The sequence below is a fragment of the Plecotus auritus genome (assembly GCF_963455305.1).
Source record: "Plecotus auritus genome assembly, chromosome: 1".
NCBI lineage: Eukaryota > Metazoa > Chordata > Mammalia > Chiroptera > Vespertilionidae > Plecotus > Plecotus auritus.
The window spans coordinates 43,928,307-43,952,379 of NC_137770.1; the positions used below are offsets into that span (position 1 = coordinate 43,928,307).

Consider the following 24,073-nt stretch of genomic DNA (forward strand, 5'->3'; position numbering starts at 1 on the left):
TTTGAATTGTGAGGTATGGCAACTCCCTATAAAGAGAGCTAACATGTAAACCTGAATATTTTGATTTTTTTTTTTTTTTTTTTTTTTTTAGCTGCCATGGATGGGTAAGACAAAAAAAAAATCCAGCATTCAAAGACCCTAGAAACATTTTTCTGACCAAAAATAAAATAAAATCTTAATTCTCAGCTATTTCCTAACGTTTCCTTTTTGGAACATTGTTCAATGAACAACAATAAAGTAAATACTGAAGTGAAGCTAAGTTTGTTGTGGAAGTGTGGGTTAAGCCAGTTATTGGGAAAAAAAAAAAAAGAGAAAAAAAAAGAATCCATCAGGTAACTGCTCATTTACTTTACATCAGTTGAGACTGATATATATGCATATATATGCATCCCAACTTTATAATTCAAGATTGCAGTTGAATACTTCTAATTCACTTGAATTACCATAGTAATAAGACAATTAGAAACCTTATATTTTCTTAAAAAGGACATGCTTAACATTTTCTGACATTACTTCTAAATTCAGGTGAAACAAAATTCCCCTGAAATATATATATTCTACTCTAAAAATTAAGTGGTTGAGAGTTCGTAGCAAAAGCTATTACGATTTAACATTCCCACCATAGAGTAGATACAAACAAAAGGAACTGCTATTTAAAACATCTAATAGGTAAAATAATATAAACCAATTAACTGATATTAGGTTAGAATACTGCCATTCCAGTTTGAATATTTTCAATATTTAAGTTTCTCACTTTCAAAATGGACAACAAAACAGTTGTCCTATGTTTTAATGCAATTTCACTTTAAATTCTATGCCCAGATTACATATTTAATGTTTAAAGTTGGGAACTATGCCACTTATACATTATTCAAATATTCTAGAAAATAAATCATGATTGGTTAAATGTATCATAGTTAACTATCACAAAACATCAGTAGAAATAAAGAAAGCACAGAAATGGAACCAAATAGAAGAAAGACTGGAAGAGCTACCAGAACTAGATGAACATTAGGTGGAAGAACGGATCCCAGATAAAACGAACTTGCAATGTTCTTATATGAAAGAAAGAATAACATCATTTTGTCCACTTAATATTGTACTCATGACAGTCCCTTTTCGTAGTGTTGTGATAGAGAGTCTTTAATGTACAGTGCTGGGCAGGCACTTTAGTGAGAACATAAAAATTATAGTGGTTAGAAAAAGTGGAAAATTATCAGCTAGAAATAACTAAATCTGTATTTTTTGGCCCAACTTACTAGAGAGGATATGTATACCTAAGAAACTAATTTTAAAAATCTTTACCTCATTTTTAAAACCTAAATGTACTACTATGAAGATTCTTTTGAGCAGACTTTCTGCTGAATGAAGCATCATATATTATTAGATTACAAGAGAGATCTTTGCTGACTTAACCAATAGTGATCTATTTACAGGAAAGCTGTGTTATCTGGCACTTTACCAACTGGAATTTCTGAACACTCAGTGCAAATCTTGACTCAACTAGCCAGCCACCAAATGACATAATCACACAACAAAATACAAACCACAATGGAATTAGCATGTTGTTTTCAGGGTCATAAAATAGAGAAAGGGAAGGGAAATCAGAAGAGGAATACCACCTGGGTCAACAGGAATTGACTTATTAACAAAGCAATTTTAATTAATTTCTACTCCTGCTATGCTTGATAAAACAAGCTTTTACTGTATTATTACATTTTAGGGAGGAAAGCCTAGCATGTGACTTGGTGTAATGTCACTTTACATAATACCTCTTGGTACCAAGGGAATGTATGGAAATCATTCCCATCAGTAAAGCACCTCAAGAGAGGACTGAGAAAAGTGAGAAAGGAGTTTTGTTTGTGCTAACCTAAATCATCAACTATAAAAGTTAAAACACTCCTCCCTCACATCATACTTAAAATAGCAAAAACGTTTTTGTTAAAACAATTTTTATATATATAAATAAAAATAGGGAGAAATAGGATCCATAAAGTGACTTTGCTATTGCAAATTATAGGGCAAATTTGGATTAACTCAATGCAAAGAACTGATTAATACACGAATTTAAAATACTCTAAAGTCTCCCACAAATCATTTTCCTCAATAAATGCATCTTTTCAAAGAAAAGCTTCTGTCTGAGCCAGAACAACCTCAAAGAATTATTAGGGTTTCATAAAATAAAGGAGTAAATATTTCCAAATTATTTACTGAAGTTTCTTCAAGCCTCAGGCTTTCAGTTTAAACTAATTTATGGGTTTTAAAAGTTAAAGAAAAACGTTAAAAAATTTTCAATGTTCTACATACTCATTTAGAGGTCATGAGGATTTATTTATTTTTTTTACGATGCAAGGCACTTTTCTTTTTTGGGATTCATTTAGGAAAAAATGGTGCTACATTGGTTTATTATAGACTATTTAGAACCATTTTGGACAAAGAAAATTGGGCTAAGCAACTCTAAAAAGAACAACACAACATTTTGCTTCTAAGAAATGGGAAAAGAAAGTCACTTGAAAATCTAAAACTCTCCTTGTTTTTCAGCATCTGGTATAAAGCAATGCATCTTTTGTTCATTAAATATTTTTCTTCTATAGACTAAATAAATTAGAAAGGTAGTAGAAAAGCAATACTTAGATTATCTTAAAGTAAGGATATGTGTCATGATTTCAAGATTAGTGATAAGGGATCAAGATGTTTTAAAAAATAAAAGGGTAATTAAGCTATTTAATTATACTAAAAAAGAAAGTGACGGGTTCCTGCATTTGTTAATGTTTCTGTAAGAGGCTCCATCATAAAATTGAACTGTAAAATTATTTTTTAAATGTAATATATAGAACACAAAATGAATTTTTAGCAAACTTTATGAAATTCTTTTGTTATAAATTACCCAAATTTTATAAACAAATCCCCCTAACTTTGCATTTTGTTTAAAGTAGTAACTTTATATCATACAAATAAATTTCAAGTATGAAAAGTGCATTATTGCAATAATACCTCTTTGCAAGTCCAAAATTTTAGTTTATAATAAAACTGTAAAGTGTTAAAAAAAAAAAAAAAAAGGAGCAAAACCATCAGTGCCATCTATTGCAGAAATCCAATATCTTAAAATGTTGCTTAATAAGTTGTAGAGAAACACATCTGGAAGCAACATATAATTGAAAAGAAACTACTTGTGTTTTTACCATTTTACATTAGTATTGTTTCTAGTGTTTTCTCCTTCCCAAATAGAAATTCACATCCTCTATGGTGCTCTTGAGTCAGCCATTCTGTGCAGTAGCCACTTGCATGTTTCCAAAATCATCATCTTCTTCATGTGTTCTCTTCAAACTGCCTAAATGTATTGCATGAACATAACATATAATGGGAACTTAAATTTATTAGAAATGATATACCTAGTAAGTTTCATTTTTACTGAAGTGTTGCCATGTATATATGCACTAAAAAAATTCCATGACTGAACTTTCAGCAAACTTAAGTAAATTCTCTGGTTATGAATTACACAAATAACTTTGGATCTTCATAACAGGATACATTTTCCCTCTTGAGAATTAAGTATGTCTTAGGTATTGTAAATGATAAACATTAATTTTTAAAATAGTTTGAAAATAGAAATTTTAGAGATAATGGTACATAAACAATTGATTATCAAGTTTAGGCACCATAATCGTGACTTAGGACATAAAATTTAAGAAATTAATTCTAAATTTGTACAATTTTATCTTGCAGATATAATTATCTTTGCTTTCATAGATGCTGCTGAAAATATTTTTCCACTGAAGCTGTGTTTTTTATCAACAAGTCTAGAGCTGGGAGAAAGGACAGCATGCAGCACATAAAGCAGAGATTTTCTTCACATCAGAGTCTGCTAGTACAGAAATTTTCCACATAGACTCAAAGCTGTCACTATAAGGCCAATAGATATAATAAAAAAAATGTAAATCTCAATGGAGGAAAACATTAGGGAACAATAACTAGTAAAGTGGTGCTGTATTATATGCCTAACAATGGGATGGCCTTAAATTTATGCTCTAACAGTTGTGCTAAATCACAGTAATAATGTTAATTCAGAGGGCAGATTCCAACATGAAATTAATGTGTCACTATAAGACTAATCAAATAAGGATAGAAATATAAATCAAGACAGTGGGATAAAGAAGAAAATATGTTAGACAAGGCTAAGTACCGCTGCTGTAACTGAGTTTCAGAGGAGGTGCTGCACTTGCCTTCTACTAAGGGAGGTAAGGTCCAAATAACCTTAATGCAAGGCAGAAAGTGAGGAGTACAGATAGAACAGTTTCAATGATGGGATTGGAGGAAGAGTAAGTTAATCATGTTTTCTTTAGGAGATGACAAATGAACTAAGTTTTTAGGAACAGAGAGATTAAATGTGATGCTTTCTAGGTGGAAAAAAAGAGGTAAAGGAAACCATCATGGAGTGTACAATGAGAAACAATGAGGCCCTGGCGGAGTAGCTCAGGTGGTTAGAGCATGTCCACATATGCCAAGGGTGAGGTTCGATCCCTGGTCAGGGCACATACAAGAAACCACCAACGAATGCATAAATAGGTGGAACAACAAAGCAATGTCTGTCTGTCTTTCTCTTCCTCCTTTTATCCCTCCCTCTCTAAAAATCAATAAAAACATCCTCAGGTGAGGATTAAAGAAAAAAAGAACAGTGAGGGATGCAAAAAAAAAAAAAAAAATCAGAAGAGACTTTAATTACTACCTATGACACTACCTATTGTGTTTTCTTCTGTAGGACTTAATCCAATGAAGGCTTTTGTACAGGAAAAATATCACAATTAGAACTATATTTAGTGAAAATAAGTCTGGCCACAATGTTCAAACAGACCTAACAAAAAGACTTTGGATAGGAGCCTGAACTAGATGGAGACTAGGAATACTATAAATTAGGGAAGGTACTGAGGAAACAGATTCCTAATTTATAGCAGATTTGATAACTAGATGGGCGTGGCAAAAAACAAACAAAAATAGTTAATGGCCCTGACCCAGTAGCTCAGTGGGTTAGAGAGTTGTCTTGATATGTCAAGGTTGTGGGCTCAATCCCTGATTGGGGCACATATAAAGAATTCTATCCTATATAATAAAAGGGTAATATGCAAATCAACCGAACAGCAGAACAATCAGTCGCTATGATGCGCACTGACCACCAGGGGGAAGACGCTCAACGCTGGAGCTGCCACTGGTGGTCAGTGTGTTCCCACAAGGACAGCGCCATTCAGTCACAAGCCAAGCTGATGGCTGGCGAGAGCGGCTGTGGTGGCGGGAGCCTCACCTGCCTCCGTGGCAGCTCTAAGGATGTCCAACTGCGGCTTAGGCCCGCTCCCCCCAGCGGACCTAAGCCATTGGTCGGACATACCCTGAGGGCTCCCAGACTGCTAAAGGGTGCAGGCTGGGCTGAGGGACCCCCCTCCCTCGCCCTCCAGTGCATGAATGTCGTGCACCGGGCCTCTAGTCAACCAATAAATGCATAAACTATTGGAACAACAAACTGATGTCTCGCCCTAATCGGTTTGGCTCAGTGGATAGAGCATTGGCCTGCAGACTGAGAGGTCCCAGGTTCAATTCCAGTCAAGGGCATGTACCTTGGTTGTGGGCACATCCCCAGTAGGAGGTGTGCAGGAGGCGGCTGATCGATGTTTCTCTCTCATCGATGTTTCTACCTCTCTATCCCTCTCCCTTCCTCTCTGTAAAAAATCAATAAAATATATTTAAAAAAAAAAATTGATGTCTCCCTCTCTCTCTAAAAATCATAAATTTTAAAAAAAGGTGTTAATGGCAACTAGAAAGCTGAGCCTGAAGGATAAATATATAAAACTGTCACAACAGGCTGTGCAATACAGTGAAGAAAGTGCTGGACTGACTTGTGGTTCATCATAAGTGCTCACTTTCCAGCCCAACACACAGTAGGAATGTAACCTGTTCTTCCTATTATAAAAGGCTGTTGATCCTAATGGAAATGAAATGAACTTTGGGAGAGAAAAACCATAAATGAGTAAATTCTATGAGTGCTCCAGTAAAGTAAAAAGAACAGAGCAAACAAATGTAACAAGATCTTGGAGAAGGAAGGTGAAAGTTAAAAGATTGTGAGAGTATGCTTGAGTCATTTACCTTTGAAAATGGGGGAGGACTCTGAAATAGGGAAGGGAGAAGGGCTTGAATATCCATGGTAAAAGAAAAACGAGGTAGTTGACACTGATCACTCTAACTTGAAACATACTTTCAATTTATTAACTATCATTTATTCTTAATAAGATCACCCCTTCACCAGACTCCTCTTATTATTCTGATCTAAGTAGCAACAGTTATACTACTTAGAGACTTAAAATGAAACCAAGTAGAAATTTGATCTTCTAACCAGCTTACACTGATTAACCAGTTAGTGGTGTGCACATAGCAGATAAGACATATTCATATAAAATTAAAATTTGAAATTATCTTTTTTATATACTATTTAAATTGTTAGTGTAACTTGTAACAAGCAAAATATGATTCTTTTCTACCTTTCATGTACTATCATCTTTCTCCCCACAACTTTTTCAAAAATGAAAAAACCCTTACCTGTGGTACCAGAATGAACAGATAATGACCTTTCTATCTGGAGTGGTGACATCATCTGTATTGTTAATTTTGCTAAGTAGATGGCTTCATATTCCTAAAAAAAATTTAATTAACTTCAATATACATTTAAATTCTTGGATACCCAAAACAGTGGTTGATGTGCACATTATTAGTATTCTTAAGTTTATACCAAAATATCTGGTACCATTTTGTTAAAGAAAAATTCAGGCTTAAAATTCTTACCTCATAATTTCACATTTACTGATGAGACTATAAATCAAGGCAGGCCAATAGCTTGCACTAGGGTATCTATCATACACTGAACTACCGATTAATATGTATTGGGGCATTAGGATAATAAGTATGATACTTTCACCACTATTACTTATTATTCTAATAGAATGAATGAAAATTCAATGAGAAAGCAATATAAAATTAGCAAAGTGGCAAATTATAATTTGAAGATGAGATAAAAAGCTAAGTCAATCAACTAAAAAATTTCTTAGAATAATAGTTTAATAAGGTTGCCAACTGAAATGTAATAAAAACTAGTAGCTTTCCTATATACAAAACACCAAATGGGAAATGTACTGGGAGAAGAAATAATTTCAGTTATAATGGGAACAAAAAAGTACCTAGGAATAAATTTCATAAGAAATGTATATATTCTGTACAGAGAAAACTTTAAAACACTAATAGATATAAAAGTTGATTTGAATAACTGGAACATATTCTTAAAGTAGAAGACTAAAAATTTAATGGAGCCATTTCTTTCTGAACTGTGAATATATCATTAAAAACAACTATAAAACTTCTTCCAGTAAAGTTATCAAAATATAAATGCAAGAACCTGCTAGAAAAATTCTAGAAAGAATAATGAGGGGGTCTTGAGTCATACCATAAATTGTTTATATAATATTACAGTACTTAAAATTGTTTGATACAGGTACAGCAATAAGCAGATCAATGGAACAGAATACAAAGTCCAGAAATAGACCCAAGCACAGATCAGAATTCGCTGTATAATAAAAATGGCTTTTCAAATCAATTAGCTAAAGACAGATTTCCTTAAAAGAGCTCTTACAAACCAATGAGAAAAAGACCTGCAACCTGTATGGAAAATGGGCAAACAATAAGGAGTCGCACTTTTACTACCAATATGACTATAACCAAAAGTTTGTTAAAATACTTTTGATTACTGGTATTGTTTAGAGTATGGCAAAACAGGTCTCCTTGTTTTTGGTTGATGTTAAGTTTACATTACTTCAGTCTTTTTAGAGTTAAAGGTGCTTGACAGCACCTTTCAAATGCCCTCTAACCCAGCAATTCCACTCTGATCAGTTATCTTACAAGTATATTCACACAGAGATGCACCTATTCTTTCCAATATCTACACTAATAAAAGAGAAAGATGCAAATTGACCATATCCCCATGACGCCCACCAGCCAACCAGGAGTGAGTATGCAAATTAACCCAACAAAGATGGAAGGTTAATTTGCATATGCAGGCGCCAATCGGCGGGGGGTGGGGTGGCACCAAGTGACCTGGGTCCCGGGGACAGGTGCCAAGCCCGCAGGCTCCCGGGACCATCACCAGCCCGGGGAAGCAAGGGCGGCCGCGCAGCTTGACAGCACCCAGCAGGGCCTGCTTGCCCATCGCCGTGGTGTGGAGCAGGCAGGCCCCGCAGAGAGCAGAGAACCATGGGGAGCGGGCCTAAGCCGTCAGTAGGACATTCCCTGAGGGCTCCCGGATTGGAGAGGGTGTAGGTCGGGCTGAGGAGTCCCCCGCCCCCTATGCATGAATTTCGCGCACCGGGCCTCTAGCTGTTTATAATCATCAAAGGCTAAAAACAATCTAAAGGCCCATGTTAAAAGGAAGTGATCATATAAAATTGTTATATATGTACATATACTACATATAAAATATTTTGCAGATAGAGCTATACATGCTGGGTTTTTTTTGTTTTTGTTTTGTTTTTTTATACATGCTGTTTTAGAATGATATACTAAGGCATACTATTAGGCAGACTTATTTTTCATTGTATTCTCCTTAAGCATTGTTGAAATTTAAATTTTTAAACCATGAGTGCATATTACTTTTTCAAATCAGTTTAAAAAAAGATGTTTTTACACAACTGTTAAAAGGCAAAGAAACTAATAAATTACAGTTAACTTTGTCTTCTATAATATAAGGAAGGAATAAAAAAACATTTTACACAAACAAGGTAAGAACAGAGATACCACTGTTTCTCTTTTAAATGAAGTAAAAGAAAAAAAAAGACTCATAGACAGACAACCATATGGTGACTATCAGAGGGAAAAGAAGGGTTGGGGGTGGTAGACGATGGTAAAGGAAGAGATAAATGGTGATGGAAGGAGACTTGATTTGGAGTGACAAACATACAATACAAAATACAGATGATGTATTGTAGCATGTATACCTGAAACATGTATAATTTTATTAACCAATGTTACCCCAATAAATTCAATTTAAAAAATAACAGAATTATTTGTTTAAAAAATGAAGTAAAAATTAATAGTAAATTGAAAACAAAAAATGAGGCCCTAGCTGGTTTGGCTTAGTGGATAGAACATCGGCCTGCAGACCAAAGGGTCCCAGGTTCAATTCCACTCAAGGACACGTAGCTGGGTTGCAGGCTCCTTGCTGGTCCAGGCCCTTGGGGCACATGCAGGAAGCAACCAATTGATGTATTTCTCTCACACTGATATTTCTCTCCTTTTTTCCCTCTCTCTTCCACTCTCTCTAAAAATCAATGGAAAAATATCAAGTGAGGATTAAGAGAAAAAAAGAAAGAAAAAATAAAACAAAAATGAGATAAAATTTAAAGTACAGTAACTGAAGACAATATATGTTATAATGTACTTGATGTCTAAATTTGAAATTTATTCATGGAATTAGCCAGAGCACATTCTTCAACCTATGATTTTCCTTCTTGAAAAAAAAAAAAAAATCTTATCTTTTTAGGTACATCTTTCTGGGCACAACAAAATCTGAAAAATCATGGAAAAGATAAAGCATCTAAAATTTAAAAAGTTGTTGTATGTAGCATACTTAGAATCAAAACTCAATGTGTGTGACCAAAGTAGAGAAAGAAATTGAAGAAATTTCTAATGTGAATTATTTTACTTTATATTTAACAATGTGTCTTTAATCTTTTTTTTTTTTTTTAATCCTCACCGGAGGATATTTTTCCATTGATTTTTAGTGAGAGTGGAAGGGAGAGGGAGAGACATCAGTGTGAGAGAGACACATTGATGATGACCAGTTGCCTCATGCATGCGCCCTGACCAGGGCTGGGAATAGGTGCCCTTGACTGGAATCGCACCTAGGACCCTTCAGTCCACAGGCCGATGCTCTATCCTTTGAGCCAAACTGGCTAGGGCTGGTAATAGCAGTTTTTAAGAAAATTCTTTTGGCCGTATTACCCAAATCAATATATAGATTTAATGGAATCCTCATCAAAATCCCAATGTCATTTTTTAAAGAAATAGGATAAAAAATTATCAGATTTGTATGGAACCACAAAAGACCCTGAATAGCCAAAGCAATTCTGTATCAGAAATGTATACTTGAAATCTACCAGTATATCATATTATAACCAATGTCACCCCTATAAATTTAATTTAAAAAAAAAGAAAAACTTTTAAATAGAAATGCAAACTTGAAGAATCAAATTAGATTATGGAAATTTTTAAGTATTTACAAAGTAAATTTTACACCTAAATTACACAGACATAAGATTTTAATTATCCTGCTTTCTAATTGCCTAAAAAGGGAAGAAAATAGAAGTTACCTGAAGTTGATGAACAAATCCAGCATTAGGATTAATACAAAATCTTCTTTCTTGAACATAAGCAAATGCATCTCTGAAAACAGAAAAAGAAAATTAAAGTGATGTTATCAGTTCATGAATTAATCTTAATTGTGAGAATTCATCTAAAATAGAAACTTATATAAATATTTATCTAAAACTAGAGGCCCAGCGCATGAAATTCATGCACTTGGTGGGGTGGGGGGAGAATCCCTCAGCCTGGCCTGGGCCCTCAAGCAGTCTGGAAGCCCTGGGGGGGTGTTCGACTAATGAATGCTTAGGCCCACTAAGCCGTCAGACAGACATCCTTAGCACTGCCATGGTTGTGGGAGAGGCTCCCACCACTGCCGCTGTGCTCACCAGCCGTGAGCCTGGCTTCTGGCTGAGCAGCGCTCCTCCTGTGGGAGCACACTGACCACCAGAGGGCAGCTCCTGCATTGAGTGTCTGCCCCGTTGTGGTCAGTGCGCATCATAGTGACTAGTTATTCCACCATTCGGTCATTTGCATATTAGCAAATTTATTATATAGGATAGGAAATCATAATCATATAGCTTGTACTAGAGAAGTAGTGATTGGTAGTGGAAATATCAAAAGCATGGTCAGACTAATCACAATAAAATGGTATTATTATAATACCTATCTTGGAGGGCTATTGAGAAGATGGGAGGTAAGTATAGAGCACCGTATAGAGCATCTGTCACATATACAGGATCACAATATTATCAATGGTAAATGAGAAGTGTATCTACTTCCACACTGTTATGAAGCATAAATGAGATAAAAATACCTAGAAAATAGTGCCTGGAACATAGTAGAGACTCAAGACAAGGAAGTTACTTTCACTATTAATGTTATTACTGACAAAACACCAAATAATAAAGAGAATATATAAAAGTTTCCCAATACTTGTTCATCTTTTTCAAGTAAAATAAATTATCTGTATTCAAGTAATATTCCTTTAAGAACTTATAAGCAAACTTGTTCATTATAATTTAAACACAAAGGATACGAAAAAACAACAACACTTAAATAAGCACTTCAGAAGTCCAGGGCCTTCACAGGGAAAGCAGTTGGGGGTGGGAGTGGGGACAAAGAAGACTCAAGGTAGAAATGGGGGCTCCAATTCCAACTGTGACCACCATGCCATCCTGGTGTAGCCCGAAACAGCAAAAGGAGGCCAGCCAATCCTTCCCATAAGGGCAGCAACAGCACCGGGGATATATTGCCAATAAGAAGAAAAAGTGTCCACCTCTAGCTGTGCACAGGGTATCAGCATGGAAGTCATCAGTGAGAAGAAAATGGTGCCTTCTGATTTTAGCACAGGACCTTCAGAGAAAACTTGCAAACCTTTGCCATTTAAGGATCCCATCTTTGTGCACTCTGGCCATGGTGGTATAGCTGGCAAGAAGAGAACTTGGAAGAACTAACAAATTCCCACTTCTGAAAGGGCATTGCCATGACAACTGAACAATCCTATCTACTTCAGTATTGATGCTCCTCCATCCTTCAAACCAGCTAAGCATTCTGATGTTTCAGGTCTTCTTGCCACCTACACTGACCCACAGAGCAAGCTGCGGTTCAACACCATCAAAGACTTTCCCCTCATTTGCAGGCTGGCATCCTATGCTGTCACTGGCTACCTGGCCCTGAGAAAGACCACAAGCATCGTTCCCTGAGCCTTGAGAAATGGAGCTGAAGTGGAAACTATTTCAAAGCTAGACTTTGGACTCACAATTTTGCTTCATGGAAACATACTCATTCTGTTGTCAATCTGGACATGTCAGTGCTATGCCTTGAAAAGAATGTTTGGCTTTAAGGTTTTCCCCCCTATGTTTTTCCTTCACGTGTAATATTTCCTGTTGAGTTATATTTCACTTGTTGCCTCAAGTAAAGTCATTTGACAAGAAAACAAAAAAAACCCCAAGCATTTGAATGTTTATTATGTGTCAGGTATGTGGATCCAATGCTGAACATAGCTCAAATGGAGAGTAATGGGGAACATGGTATAAAAATAAAGAGGCTGCCCAGTCAGCATGACTCAGTGGTTGAGCACCCTGAGAATGGGGAAGTCATGGTTCAATTCCTGGTCAGGGCACATGCCCAGATTATGGGCTCAATCCCCAGTTTGGGGCGTGCAGGAGGCAGCCGACCAATGATTCTCTCTCATCATTGATGTTTCTATCTCTCCCTCTCCTCTCTGAAATCAATAAAAAAAATACTGAAAAAAAGATGATGGAGAGGTTGATGGGTCCATGTCATGCAAGTTTCATTTGCTAAGTTAAGTTATTAAGAATTAGAAACCTTTGAACACTTTTTGGGGTAAGGTGATTATATGTTCAGATCAGATTTATCTTTGGAAAAGATCATTCCAAGTATAGTGTGAAGAACAAAACAGACTGGAGAAAAGAATACAGGAGACCACTAAGAAGGCTCCTACTAGAAGAGTCCAGGAAGACACAAATGAGCTTGGATTAGGGGGATTAAATGATGAGGGAAAGATATATTGATACTCAATGTATATTTTAGGATATAGAACAGATAGGACTGGTTAATGGATCAGTTTAGGAGATGGGGAATAAAAGAGGTGGTGGTGTCAATGAGTAGAAGATGTCTAACTTGTGCAACTAGACACACTAACAAAGGAAACACTGCACAATGGCCAGGTTTATCTTCTTTTTTGGGCCAAGAAGCTCATGATCCTTCCTCTCTCTTTTTTATCTTTGCATATGCTTGGAAAAGTTTATTTTGGACAAGAAAGACTACACTGAATTATGAATAGAAGCTAAAACAATTCTTAGGTAATTTTTCATCCAACTACTGTTAAAGGAAAACATAATAAATTAGCCTTTTAAAGAAGGAAAGCAATAACATCTGCATGTAGGCGTTTTAAAACTTATACTAACCAATTCCTTAGCAGTAAATAGTCTTCCATGGATGATTCTAACTATAACTACCTTGGCTTCTTAAAATAATAGCACTTGCTCCATAAAACAAAACAAAAAATTTAGTCTAAGTAGATAAGGTAGACAAGACAGACAAGCTACAAAGGTTAAGAGACAAAGCATCTGGTACAAGAGCCTGCCTAATCAAACATGACTAGATAACAAAATCAAAAGATTAACTTTAAACTCCCAATTTCTCCATTAAGCTCCATTTTAATAATAATTTAAATTGTGGCTCGGTTTCAGAGTACTTTCTTACCTGTACTTCATTCCAAATGTTTCCATAATGTATGCAATAACAAAGGCAGCACTGAAAAGGGGGGAAAAAATTTAGAAAAAAAACAAAAACAAAAAACAGAAAACACAACTCATTAATTAAATGTTAGAGAGAAAAAAAAATTATCTTTAACTTCATACCTCCTGGAGATCCCTGCATTTCCATGGACAAGAACTTTCCCTGAAAAACAAGAAATAGTTATTCTGATAGAAAAATACAAAACAAGAAGTCAAGAAAACACAACCTTGAGAACAGTCCATTATATATAATTACAACTTCCATATCCTGAATTCAAAATGAATACTAACTGCCCTAGCTTGTTTGGCTCAGTGGATAGATGGCAGGTCTGTGGACCAAAGGGTCCTGGGTTTGATTCTGGTCAAGGGCATATATCTAGGTTGCAGGCTCCTCCCGGGCCTGGGCCCTAGTCAAGGCTCATACAGGAGGCAACTAAAAGATGTTGTATATTTAGTATACACAACAGACAGGATTTCTCTCACATTGATATTTCTGTCTTTCCCTCTCTCTTCCACTCTTTCTAAAAATCAATGAAAAAATATCCTCAGGTGAGGATAAATAAATAAATAAATAAATAAAATGAATACTAACTAAATTAACTAAATAATCTAAATATAAACATTAGCTAAGTAAATATTACTTACCTCCAGTTTGTAAGCTCCCATCAATAAATTCTTTAGTCTGAAGGCAAAGACAATGTGTTATAATAAAACATGTAGATTAACATAAACATAAAATACATACAGTGAAACAAAATATATTGAAAACAATTTCCTGCTAATTTATATGAATAATAATTACATTAATTCAAGAATTTTCAAAATGCTACAAATACTATTTGAAGTTTAAAAAATTATATAGGAGCTAAAATTTAATTTTAATAATTTCAAAATGTGATTTCTCAAATTTTAAAAATATATAACACCACAAATTCAGTCATAACACAGAAAAAGTTCAGAACCATAATTAAGAGGTCAAACTATGAATACATTTTAAATAATATTAAAATATTGATACCTACCATGGGGAAAAAACGTATTATATTTTCAACTGGATTATCTGCAATATCCAAGACTAAATATCTGAAAATAGAATATTTTGTGATAAGCACACTTACAGACAAAACTCTCTTTATGTATTAAAAATACTTTGAAAATTTCTAGACAACCATAAAAAGAATGCATAACAACTTTCAAAGTATCATATTCCCAAGAACTGGGCCATAGACTGTATATTGCCTAAAGCATACATAACATTATTTTTTATATGTGTTTTTTTTTTTTATTGATTTCAGAGAAGAAGGGAGAGGGAGAGATAGAAGCATCAATGATGAGAGAGAATCATTGATCAGTTGCCTCCTGCAAGCCTCCCACTGTGGATCGAGCCCCCAACCTGGGCATGTGCCCTGACTGGGAATCGAACTGTGACCTCCTGGTTCATAGGTCGATGCTCAGCCACTGAGAAACACCAGTCGGGCAGCATACATAACATTTAAAGCCTTAAATAACACATGTGAACATTTCTCTGGTATATTAATACTAAAAAATCTATCTGGTTAAAATAGAAAAATCACAAGAAGAGACCTTCCTCCAGATCAGAGTGGACCTAGAAAATAAAGACAAAAAGTGCCTACATTGATTATTGTTATTCTTCTATTTCTACTTCTTTAGGACTATGATTATTCTCTGAATGGTCCTGTAATTCACTCCTCCTTAAAACCCTACAGAGAGCACTTCAGAAGAAGCCTAAAGTCTGAAAGAGAAGGAGCTAATCAAAATAGAAGGCAGCCTGATGGAGCCAAGAGTAAAAAATTCACTGTTTGAACTAACCTTCAGTAGCGCAAAAAGTCAAGAGACCACCTGTCCTGGAATTTTATGCTTTGGAAAACATTTAAAATAAGACATTATTAATATGCTAGGTTTTTTTTTAATTTTGTGAAAAACTTCCATTTCTAATTTATCCAACATAACCTGTTTACTAAAACAACTATAAATAAGTTATGAAATTAATTTTTAGTCAGTATTGTTTTAAAAATTAGTTCTTTGATGGTAAAACATAAATAAATTCAGGGCATATCAGAGAGAAGTTGAAGCTCAGGATCCAAGGATAATCCAATGTAAAAACCATAAGGATTCTGACAACAACAGTATCTTAGAATGACTGGGTAGACCTGTTGTATAAAACATTGCTTCAGGGGGAAAAATGTTAATTCAGAGTTAAACTAAAATATTTTACTACATGCCATTTTGAATGTCAAAAACTACTAGTGGCCCTAGCTATTTCGGCTCAGTGGATAGTGTCGGCCTGTGGACTGAAGGGTCCCAGGTTCAATTCCAGTCAAGTGCACATGCCCAGGTTGTGGCTCGATCTCCAGTAGGGGGTGTGCGAGAGGCAGCTGATCAATGATTCTCATCACTGATGTTTCTATCTCCCTCTCCCTTCCTCTCTGAAATTAATAAAAATATATTAACATATATATATTTTATTTTATTTTATTTTTAAAATATATTTTATTGATATTTTTACAGAGAGGAAGGGAGAGGGATAGAGAGCCAGAAACATCGATGAGAGAGAAACATCGATCAGCTGCCTCCTGCACACCTCCCACTGGGGATGTGCCCGCAACCAAGGCACATGCCCTTGACCGGAATCGAACCCGGGACCCCTCAGTCCACAGGCCGACGCTCTATCCACTGAGCCAAACCGGTTCCGGCAACATATATATATTTTAAAAACTACTACTAGAACTATCCTATATAATAAAAGCTAGTGTCCAACCGTTCATTCAACCGTTCGACTAGTCACTATGATGTGCACTGACCACCAGGGGGCAGATGCTCAGACCGGCGGGTTAGCTTGTGGCTGGGGTCTGGTCAATCAGGACTGGGTGAGACGGACCAGACATGCCCTAGAGCCATCCCGTGGTCCCTCCCTGGCCCCGATCATGCACTGGTGGGGTCCCTTGGCCTGGCCTGTGCCCTCTTGCAATCCCAGACCCATCAGGGGATGTGGGAGAGCCCCAAGCCATGCCAAGTGACCCCCACCAGTGCACGAGTCCGTGCACTGGGCCACTAGTCAATCTATAAGCCAATACCCAGTCTAAGGAGAAAGGGTTCTTCCATTAGTATAAAGAACCTGCTCTGGGTACTAAAAACATATGTAAAATGATAACATTCATTTTCTCTAATATACATAAGCCTATGTGTATATACTTATATTCAGAAGGAAATATAACAAAATGTTAACTAAAGTGTATCATCTGGGTTGTGGAATTATGAATGACTTTTCAAATATTTTTCTTGGTAGCATTTCAGTTTTTCCAAAGTATCTTTAAAGGACAAGTGTTTTTTTTACAATTAGAAATAATTCAATCTATTTTATTTTTAAAATACAGACATCCATTTTTAAAAACTAGTTTTTATTCACTGAGAAATGTGTACACATAGTCAAAGTCTGTCAGTATAAAAAATACTTGCAATGAAAAATAGGTCCCTTTACCATTCTAGACCCTGAATTTCCCTTCTGAAAAGCAATCACTGTCAAGTTTCTAGTCTTAGTCCAGAAATTTTCTATAGATACAAAAATATATAGGGTGTCCCAAAAAATGTATACACACTTTAACAGCTGATAATTCACTTAATTTTCACTCCTCTTCAGGTTTACCTGATTTAAAATAATAGGTAAAGCCAGACTTTTGAACGAAGAAAATTTATCCTAAAGTGCCACTAGACTGTTTTTATGGGGATACAGAAAGGATAAAATTTATGTTACAAAACCAACAGCTGACAAATTGAAGGCACACAAATTCCAAATGAAATTCTGATTCTTGATGTTTGTGATTCCACTGCTTTGTATTATCAGCAATGCCTGGACCAGAACAGTCCAGTTTGAAAACAGACATTGACAAAAGAATTACTAATTTCTGTTAACTCTTTTAAATTTTGAAAATGAACTATATGTTAATAAACACTGACTTTATGCTGGGCCAGCATGGCTCGGTGGTTGAGCGTTGACCTATGAACCAGGAAATCACGGGTTTGAGTCCCAGTGAGGAAATATGCCTGGGTTGTGAGCTCGATCCCCAGTGTGGGGCATGCAGGAGGCAGCTGATCATTGATTTTTTTTTCTCATTGTTGATGTTTCTATCTCTCTCTCTCCTTCTCTGAAAATAAAATAATAAACACTGACTTTATAATCATTCGAAGTGCACATACATTTTTTGGGACACCCATTATATGCCTAATGCTTTATACACATTTTTAAACACACTGAGAGTATACATGGTTCTGCACCTTGGTTTTTATTTTTTAATTTTTATTTTTTATTGATTTCAGAGAGAAGAGGGAGAGAGAGAGAGAGAAACATCAATGATGAAAATCATAGATCAGCTGTCTCGTGAATGCACCACACTGGGTATCAAGCCTGCAACCCAGGAATGTGCCCTGACTGGGAATCGAACTGTGACCTCTTGGTTCATAGATTGACGCTCAACCACTGAGCAATGCCACCAGGCTGATTTTTCTTTTAATAAATCTTAGAGATTATTCCATATCAATATACACATAAATATTTTAAAATTTATTTTTATTGAGAGTATTACAGATGTCCCCCTTTGCTCCCCTCCACCCTGCACCAACCCGAACCTAGGCCTTCACTTCACTATTGTCTGTGTCTGAGGGTTATGCATATATGCATATCAGTTCTTTCGTTCATCTCTTCCTGTTCTCCTTCCCCACTTCCCTTTGAAATCTGTCATTTTGTTCCATGCTTCCATATCTATGGTCCTATTTTGTTTGTCAGTTTATTTTGTTCATTAAATCCTACATATAAGTGAGATCATATGATATCTGTCTTTCTCTGGCTGGCTTATTTCACGTAGCAAAATAACAGAAAAATTTCATTCTTTTTCATGGTTATAATATTCTATTGTATGTTCACACAATATATTTTACAATGTCTTATACTAATGGACATTTAGGTTGCTTTCATTTTTATAAGCAATAAAGCAGAGCATTAAAGTATTTTTAACATATATATGCTTTTATATAGACACAGAATATCTCTAGAATGATATTCAAGGAAGAGTTTTAATAGTAGCTGCCTCCCAGGAGAGAAGTTAGGTATCTGGATTTAGAGGAGAAAAGAGACTTTCATTATATACCATTTTTGTACCACCTGTAGTATACTCTTAATTTTAAAAATAAAGTTAAAATAAAGAAATTATAGATTATTAGATGTTCCACAGCACTCACTGTAAGATAAATAAGAGAGGCAGCCCTAACCGGTTTGGCTTAGTGGATAGTGTCGGCCTGCAGACTGAAGGGTCCCAGGTTTGATTCCGGTCGAGGGCACATGCCAGGGTTGCGGGCTTGATCCCCAGTAGGGGGCATGCAGGAGGCGGCCGATCAATGATAGTCTCTCATCATTGATATTGTTTCTCTCTCTCCCTCTCCCTTCCTCTGAAATCAATACAAATATATTTTTAAAAAAAATAACGCAGCTCTAAGTAATGAAATGAAGTAACCTCCAAAAAATATACAATCTTTAAAAAGCCAGAGTAAAAATAGTTTACCTTAGGAATTTGCTTATATATGTAACATTACTTTGGAAAGATACTCAAAAAGAAGTAACAATTGGATGCCTTTAGGAAGGGAATTCAGTCTTTAGGGGATAGGAATAGGGAAACCTACTTTTCGTATACATTATTTCAAACCTTTAGAATTCTGCGTTATGCACATGAATTACTTATTTAAAATATTTTATTTTAAAAAATATATATTTTATTGATTTTTTACAGAGAGGAAGGGAGAGGGATAGAGTCAGAAACATCGATGAGCGAGAAACTGATCAGCTGCCTCCTGCACACCCCGCACTGGGTATGTGCCCACAACCAAGGTACATGCCCTTGACCGGAATTGAACCTGGGACCCTTCAGTCCGCAGGCTGACGCTCTATCCACTGAACAAAACTGGCCAGGGCTGAAATATTTTAAAGGACATCTATTTTTAAAATGATGTGTTGTACAACCCATCTCTATGTACAGAAGAAAAGCTGATATAATAAAATCAACTTGAATTAAAAACTAGATTACATGTTTGCTACACGGAACATTTTAATAAATAAGAGCAATAATCTTACCTAAATAATTGTTGAAAGTTTGGTTTAATAAAGTTTGCTTCAATATTTTGTCTTATGCATATGATATGGGTTACTCCATGTTTCTGTAGTATAGGTAGCTATAAAAAAAGAAGAGGCAGGGGAGAGAAACAGTTTAAAAGAAAAACATCATCTTACTGTAACACAGATGTTTGAAAATACACAATTCAACATTAGAATTAATACAGACACATCTGAACTTTAAATAAAGGTGATTAAAGCTAATTTTAAAATAATATAACTGCTGTGGCCAGTTTTTCACTGGTAGAGCATCAGTCTGTGGACCAAAGGGTTGCAGGTTTGATTCCCTGTCAAGGGCATGTACTTTGGTTGCAGGTTCCCCACCCCCAGTAGGGTCATGTGTTGAAGGCAACTAATCGATATGACTCTTTCACATCAATGTTTCTTTCTGTTTCTCTCTCTCTCTCACCCCATCCTCCCTCGCTTCCACTCTCTCTAGAATCAATGGAAACAATAATATAACTGAAGTGATCAGCAAGAGAGTTCAATGATTCAAGATTAATACATTAAATGTCCTCAAAAGACTAATAGGACTATTTTACAACTATAATTTTAGAGCTCGATGGGAGCTTAAAGATAATTTATTTGGAAAACAATACTATACAGTGGCTAAAAGCATGGACTTTGGAGTCATAAGAGCCTAAGCTTTATACCCCAGCTCTGCAGTTCAGTTTTCTCATGTGAAAATGGGAAAAACACTACCTAGTCACTGAGTGGTTGTAAGAAGTAGGTAAGGTAATACATGCAGTGTTTGGCATAGTGGCTTCAGCACATGTCAAGTGTTTATTAAATAGTAGTTACATGTATTGACTATAATCTGTTTTTCTTTAGAGGGAACTAAGACATAAACAGTTGTATGACATCACAGACTTAATTAATAATAGTAGTACCAGCGTCCAAATCTCTAGATTATACCTGGCCTCTCCCAGTATATTTTTTGTACTAGAAGCCAGAATTAATTTATACAATTCATAGAATCTAATGAAACCTTTCAGGATTTTAAAGTTCTACTAAAGGTAAAAATAGGCAACTCCAAATGTTATCTTCTTATATTCTGTGGTGCTTTTTTGACTTGAATTATAGAGCAATTTAATACAACTCTAGAAAATATCAAATTTTTACTTGCAAGCCATTATAGTTTTCTGTGAATTTATAGATGATGTTATTTTAATAGCTAAAATATAAATTCTATGAGAACAAGGACTTTGTTCAATGATTCATATTAAGTATGTGTAACAGTGCCTCAAATATAATAGTGGTTCTATAATAATGTTTAACAAATGAACAGTTCATGTAGGCCTGAGGAATCAGAATAATTTTGAGTTTTCTATGATATTTTAACCCTATAATCCTATATATTTAATTCCCACTTTCTACATTAAATACTCCAGAACAGCAATACTAATAATTCATGAGAGAAGACAAAGGATAATTTATATTTGCTATGGACTGAATGTATCCTCCTAAAATTCACATTGAAGCCCTAACTTCCAAGGTGATGGTATTAGGAGGTATGTCTCTGGAAAGTAATCAGATAGACACCTTTCAAGGTTGTTGGCTTAGATGAGGTCATGAGGGTAGAGCCTCTATGATGGAATTAGTGCTCTTATAAGAGGAAGAGACATTAGTTTCCTCTCTGTCATGTGAAGATACACCTAAAAGGCAGCCTTTGGCAAGCCAGGAAGAGGGAACTCACCAAAACCTAATCTTGTTGGCACCCTGATCTCAGACTTCCCATCCTCCAGAACTGTGAGAAATAAATGTCTGTTGTTGAAAACACCCAGTCTTTTATTATAGGCACCAAGTATTTTATTATAGCAGCCTGAGCTAATTAAGAAAACAAGGTTTTCAAGTTTTAATTTTTGCAGCAAATTTTCCTATGTCTAACAGAGATTAGAGTTCAATTATCTTGTATGTCTAAGTATAACCTGAATAAGAAGGGAGGTAAGCATTTGGTAGGATTAATAATTAATGTTGCATATTCACATTTATCCAACCTACAAAATGAATTCAACATTCATTTCTTTGTTCACATTTGATCTACGATAATCTGAAGAAGATTTTATATCCATTAATGTGAGGAACTAGAAGACAACATATATAATTGTGGACAATAAAAACAATTTGAAGGCATATTAGGTTATTAATAGTAAAAACAAGCCTGACTATCAAAATAGAATCCACATGCAATAGCAAAGAGAGTACTTTTTACTGTTCAATAGATTATATAAAACAAATTATGATCTTTTCATACCTATAAACAACAGACAAGTTCTACAAAAGAAATAGTTTAACAGTTACAAAAAGCCTTAATTTGCCCTTTTTACTAAAACTGTATTTGAATGTAATAAAAGATATGCTTAAATAATGAGTCCTAGAAAAGGAATTTATTCCCTAAAATTTCTCTACCCTATTAATAAAAGCCTATGTGGTCATGGTGCCCTCACGCCATAATGAGCGATCACCAGGAGGCTGCATGTGCGCGTGGGTGGGCAGGGGCTTGACGCTGCGTGTGTGGTGCGGAGGTGGGTCCCGCAGCTCTGCGTGGTGAGGCCGGGGGACTTGCGGCTCCAGCCTACCGCTTTGGGGCAATCGATCACGGAGCTCCCGCACTGTGAGAGGGCACAGGCCAGGCTGGGGACCCCCCACCCCTCCAGTGCACGAATTTCATGCACCAGGCCTCTAGTTTTTATATAGTGCAATACTTTAGAACTTGGAGCATCCAGACCTCTAAAGTCTGGAAAAACAAAAATAAGATTTGAGTCATTTCAATCAAAATGAGTGTGTGTATGTGAATGCACATACAGACAAACAAACACACACTCACCCTTGATAAGGAAAGGTTAACTAAAATATCCTTATTTTGGGCTTTATATTTTAGAGGGTAAGTAAATCATTAAATAAAGGTTCACTATTTGGTACATCTTCCAAACACAAGGATTTCATGAGAAAAATAAAATAAAAAACTCATTTATGATTTGTGGTTAAACACTTGAGAATCACTGGCCCAGTAAAATTTGGAAAGAGGCAGGTACTCCAGCATAACAATTACTGTTAACATGCAATTATTTGTGAACTCTCCCTCAAATAAAACTCTTACTACTAAAAAAAAAAAAAAATTACTCCAAAAAAGTGGGTTAATAAAGTCTCTTGATGAACCTAACCTAAAGTTCATACCTTGCTTTTCATAGCGGAAGAATATGGGCCTAAAAACAATCCAGGTAAAATTTCCTAGAAAAAAAAAAAGAGATATTTACCATCAGCAATTTAAATCTATATAAAATCTGTACCATAAAAATGGACATTGGGTGTTTTCATAGTTATAATAATTTGCTAAAAAGCTTATTTTCTAGAGAGCATTTCCCAGCTACAATGAGAAAATGATTGGGAAGAGAAATGAAGATGTGCTTAATATATCAAACAAGATATTCAAAATTCAAACGTGGTTCTAAATAATACATTCCAGATATTTGAACTTCCACAGTGCTTTTTTCTTCCTCCAGTTTTACTGACAATAGTGCTTTTTATAGCAGTTTGGGTAGAATTAATACATTGTACGATTATCTTTTACATTAATAAAACACCTCTAATTTTACTTATATTCTCTGATAAAATCCAGAAATAGGCATAAAGAAAATCTTCCCTTTGGAATTATATTAAGCCTTATTCAGCCAAGGCAAAAGCAGTACCAAATACAAGATTAGAACTGCTATCTAGCCCGGCCAGCATAGCTCAGTGTTTTAGCATCTACCTATGAGCCAGGAAGTCACGGTTCAATTCTTGGTCAGGGCACATGCCTGGGTTGTGGGATTGATCCCCCAGTGTGGGGCATGCAGGAGGCAGCCGATCAATGATTCTCTCTCATCACTGATGTTTCCATCTCTCCCTCTCTCCCTCCCCCTTCCTCTCTGAAATCAATAAAAATATATATTTAAAAAAAAGAACTGCTATCTATAGTTAATAATAGAAATAAAGTATAGCAAGTAAAAAAAAGACCAATATCAAATGTTTGCTTATTGACAGTTTCAACAATTAAACTGTCAATTTATGTTGCATTAAAACTTATTCTATGTGAATTCAATCTAGAATGCTTTCAGTGAGGCTGTATCATACCCAAGATACTAACATAGTAGTTCAGTTCTATAGGATATCTTCTGATTTCTTATAACAGCTTCTTGTGAGCAGAAATAACATTTTACTCATCTTTGCATTCCCCACAGCACCAAGTAAAATGCCTCTTAGG

General features: G+C 35.5%; 1 protein-coding gene and 1 pseudogene across 11 annotated transcripts in view; one reads left to right on the forward strand and one right to left on the reverse strand.

Moving 5' to 3' along the window:
* STYX (serine/threonine/tyrosine interacting protein) overlaps window positions 1-24,073 on the reverse strand; it is a 204,035-nt gene that overhangs the window by 160,886 nt on the left and 19,076 nt on the right. For 6 of the 10 annotated variants that reach the window (XR_013961449.1, XR_013961451.1, XM_080684625.1 and 3 more), the window contains exons 3-10: window positions 23,008-23,061; window positions 19,792-19,889; window positions 14,675-14,735; window positions 14,298-14,334; window positions 13,776-13,815; window positions 13,618-13,668; window positions 10,398-10,470; window positions 6,583-6,676 (exon numbers count right to left, since the gene is read on the reverse strand). Coding sequence is in view for 7 of the 10 variants with exons in the window: in XM_080684625.1 (XP_080540751.1) it covers window positions 6,583-6,676; window positions 10,398-10,470; window positions 13,618-13,668; window positions 13,776-13,815; window positions 14,298-14,334; window positions 14,675-14,735; window positions 19,792-19,889; window positions 23,008-23,061 (508 nt within the window). In the remaining 3 variants the exon portion in view is untranslated. Of the gene's footprint in view, window positions 1-90; window positions 3,332-6,582; window positions 6,677-10,397; window positions 10,471-13,617; window positions 13,669-13,775; window positions 13,816-14,297; window positions 14,335-14,674; window positions 14,736-19,791; window positions 19,890-23,007; window positions 23,062-24,073 lie in introns of those variants that run through there. The other 4 variants (XR_013961450.1, XM_080684628.1, XM_080684624.1 and 1 more) reach the window with 3 other exon arrangements.
* LOC308250521 (INO80 complex subunit C-like) lies at window positions 11,527-12,092 on the forward strand (annotated as a pseudogene). Its single transcript has one exon. The product of its transcript is annotated as an INO80 complex subunit C-like (transcript).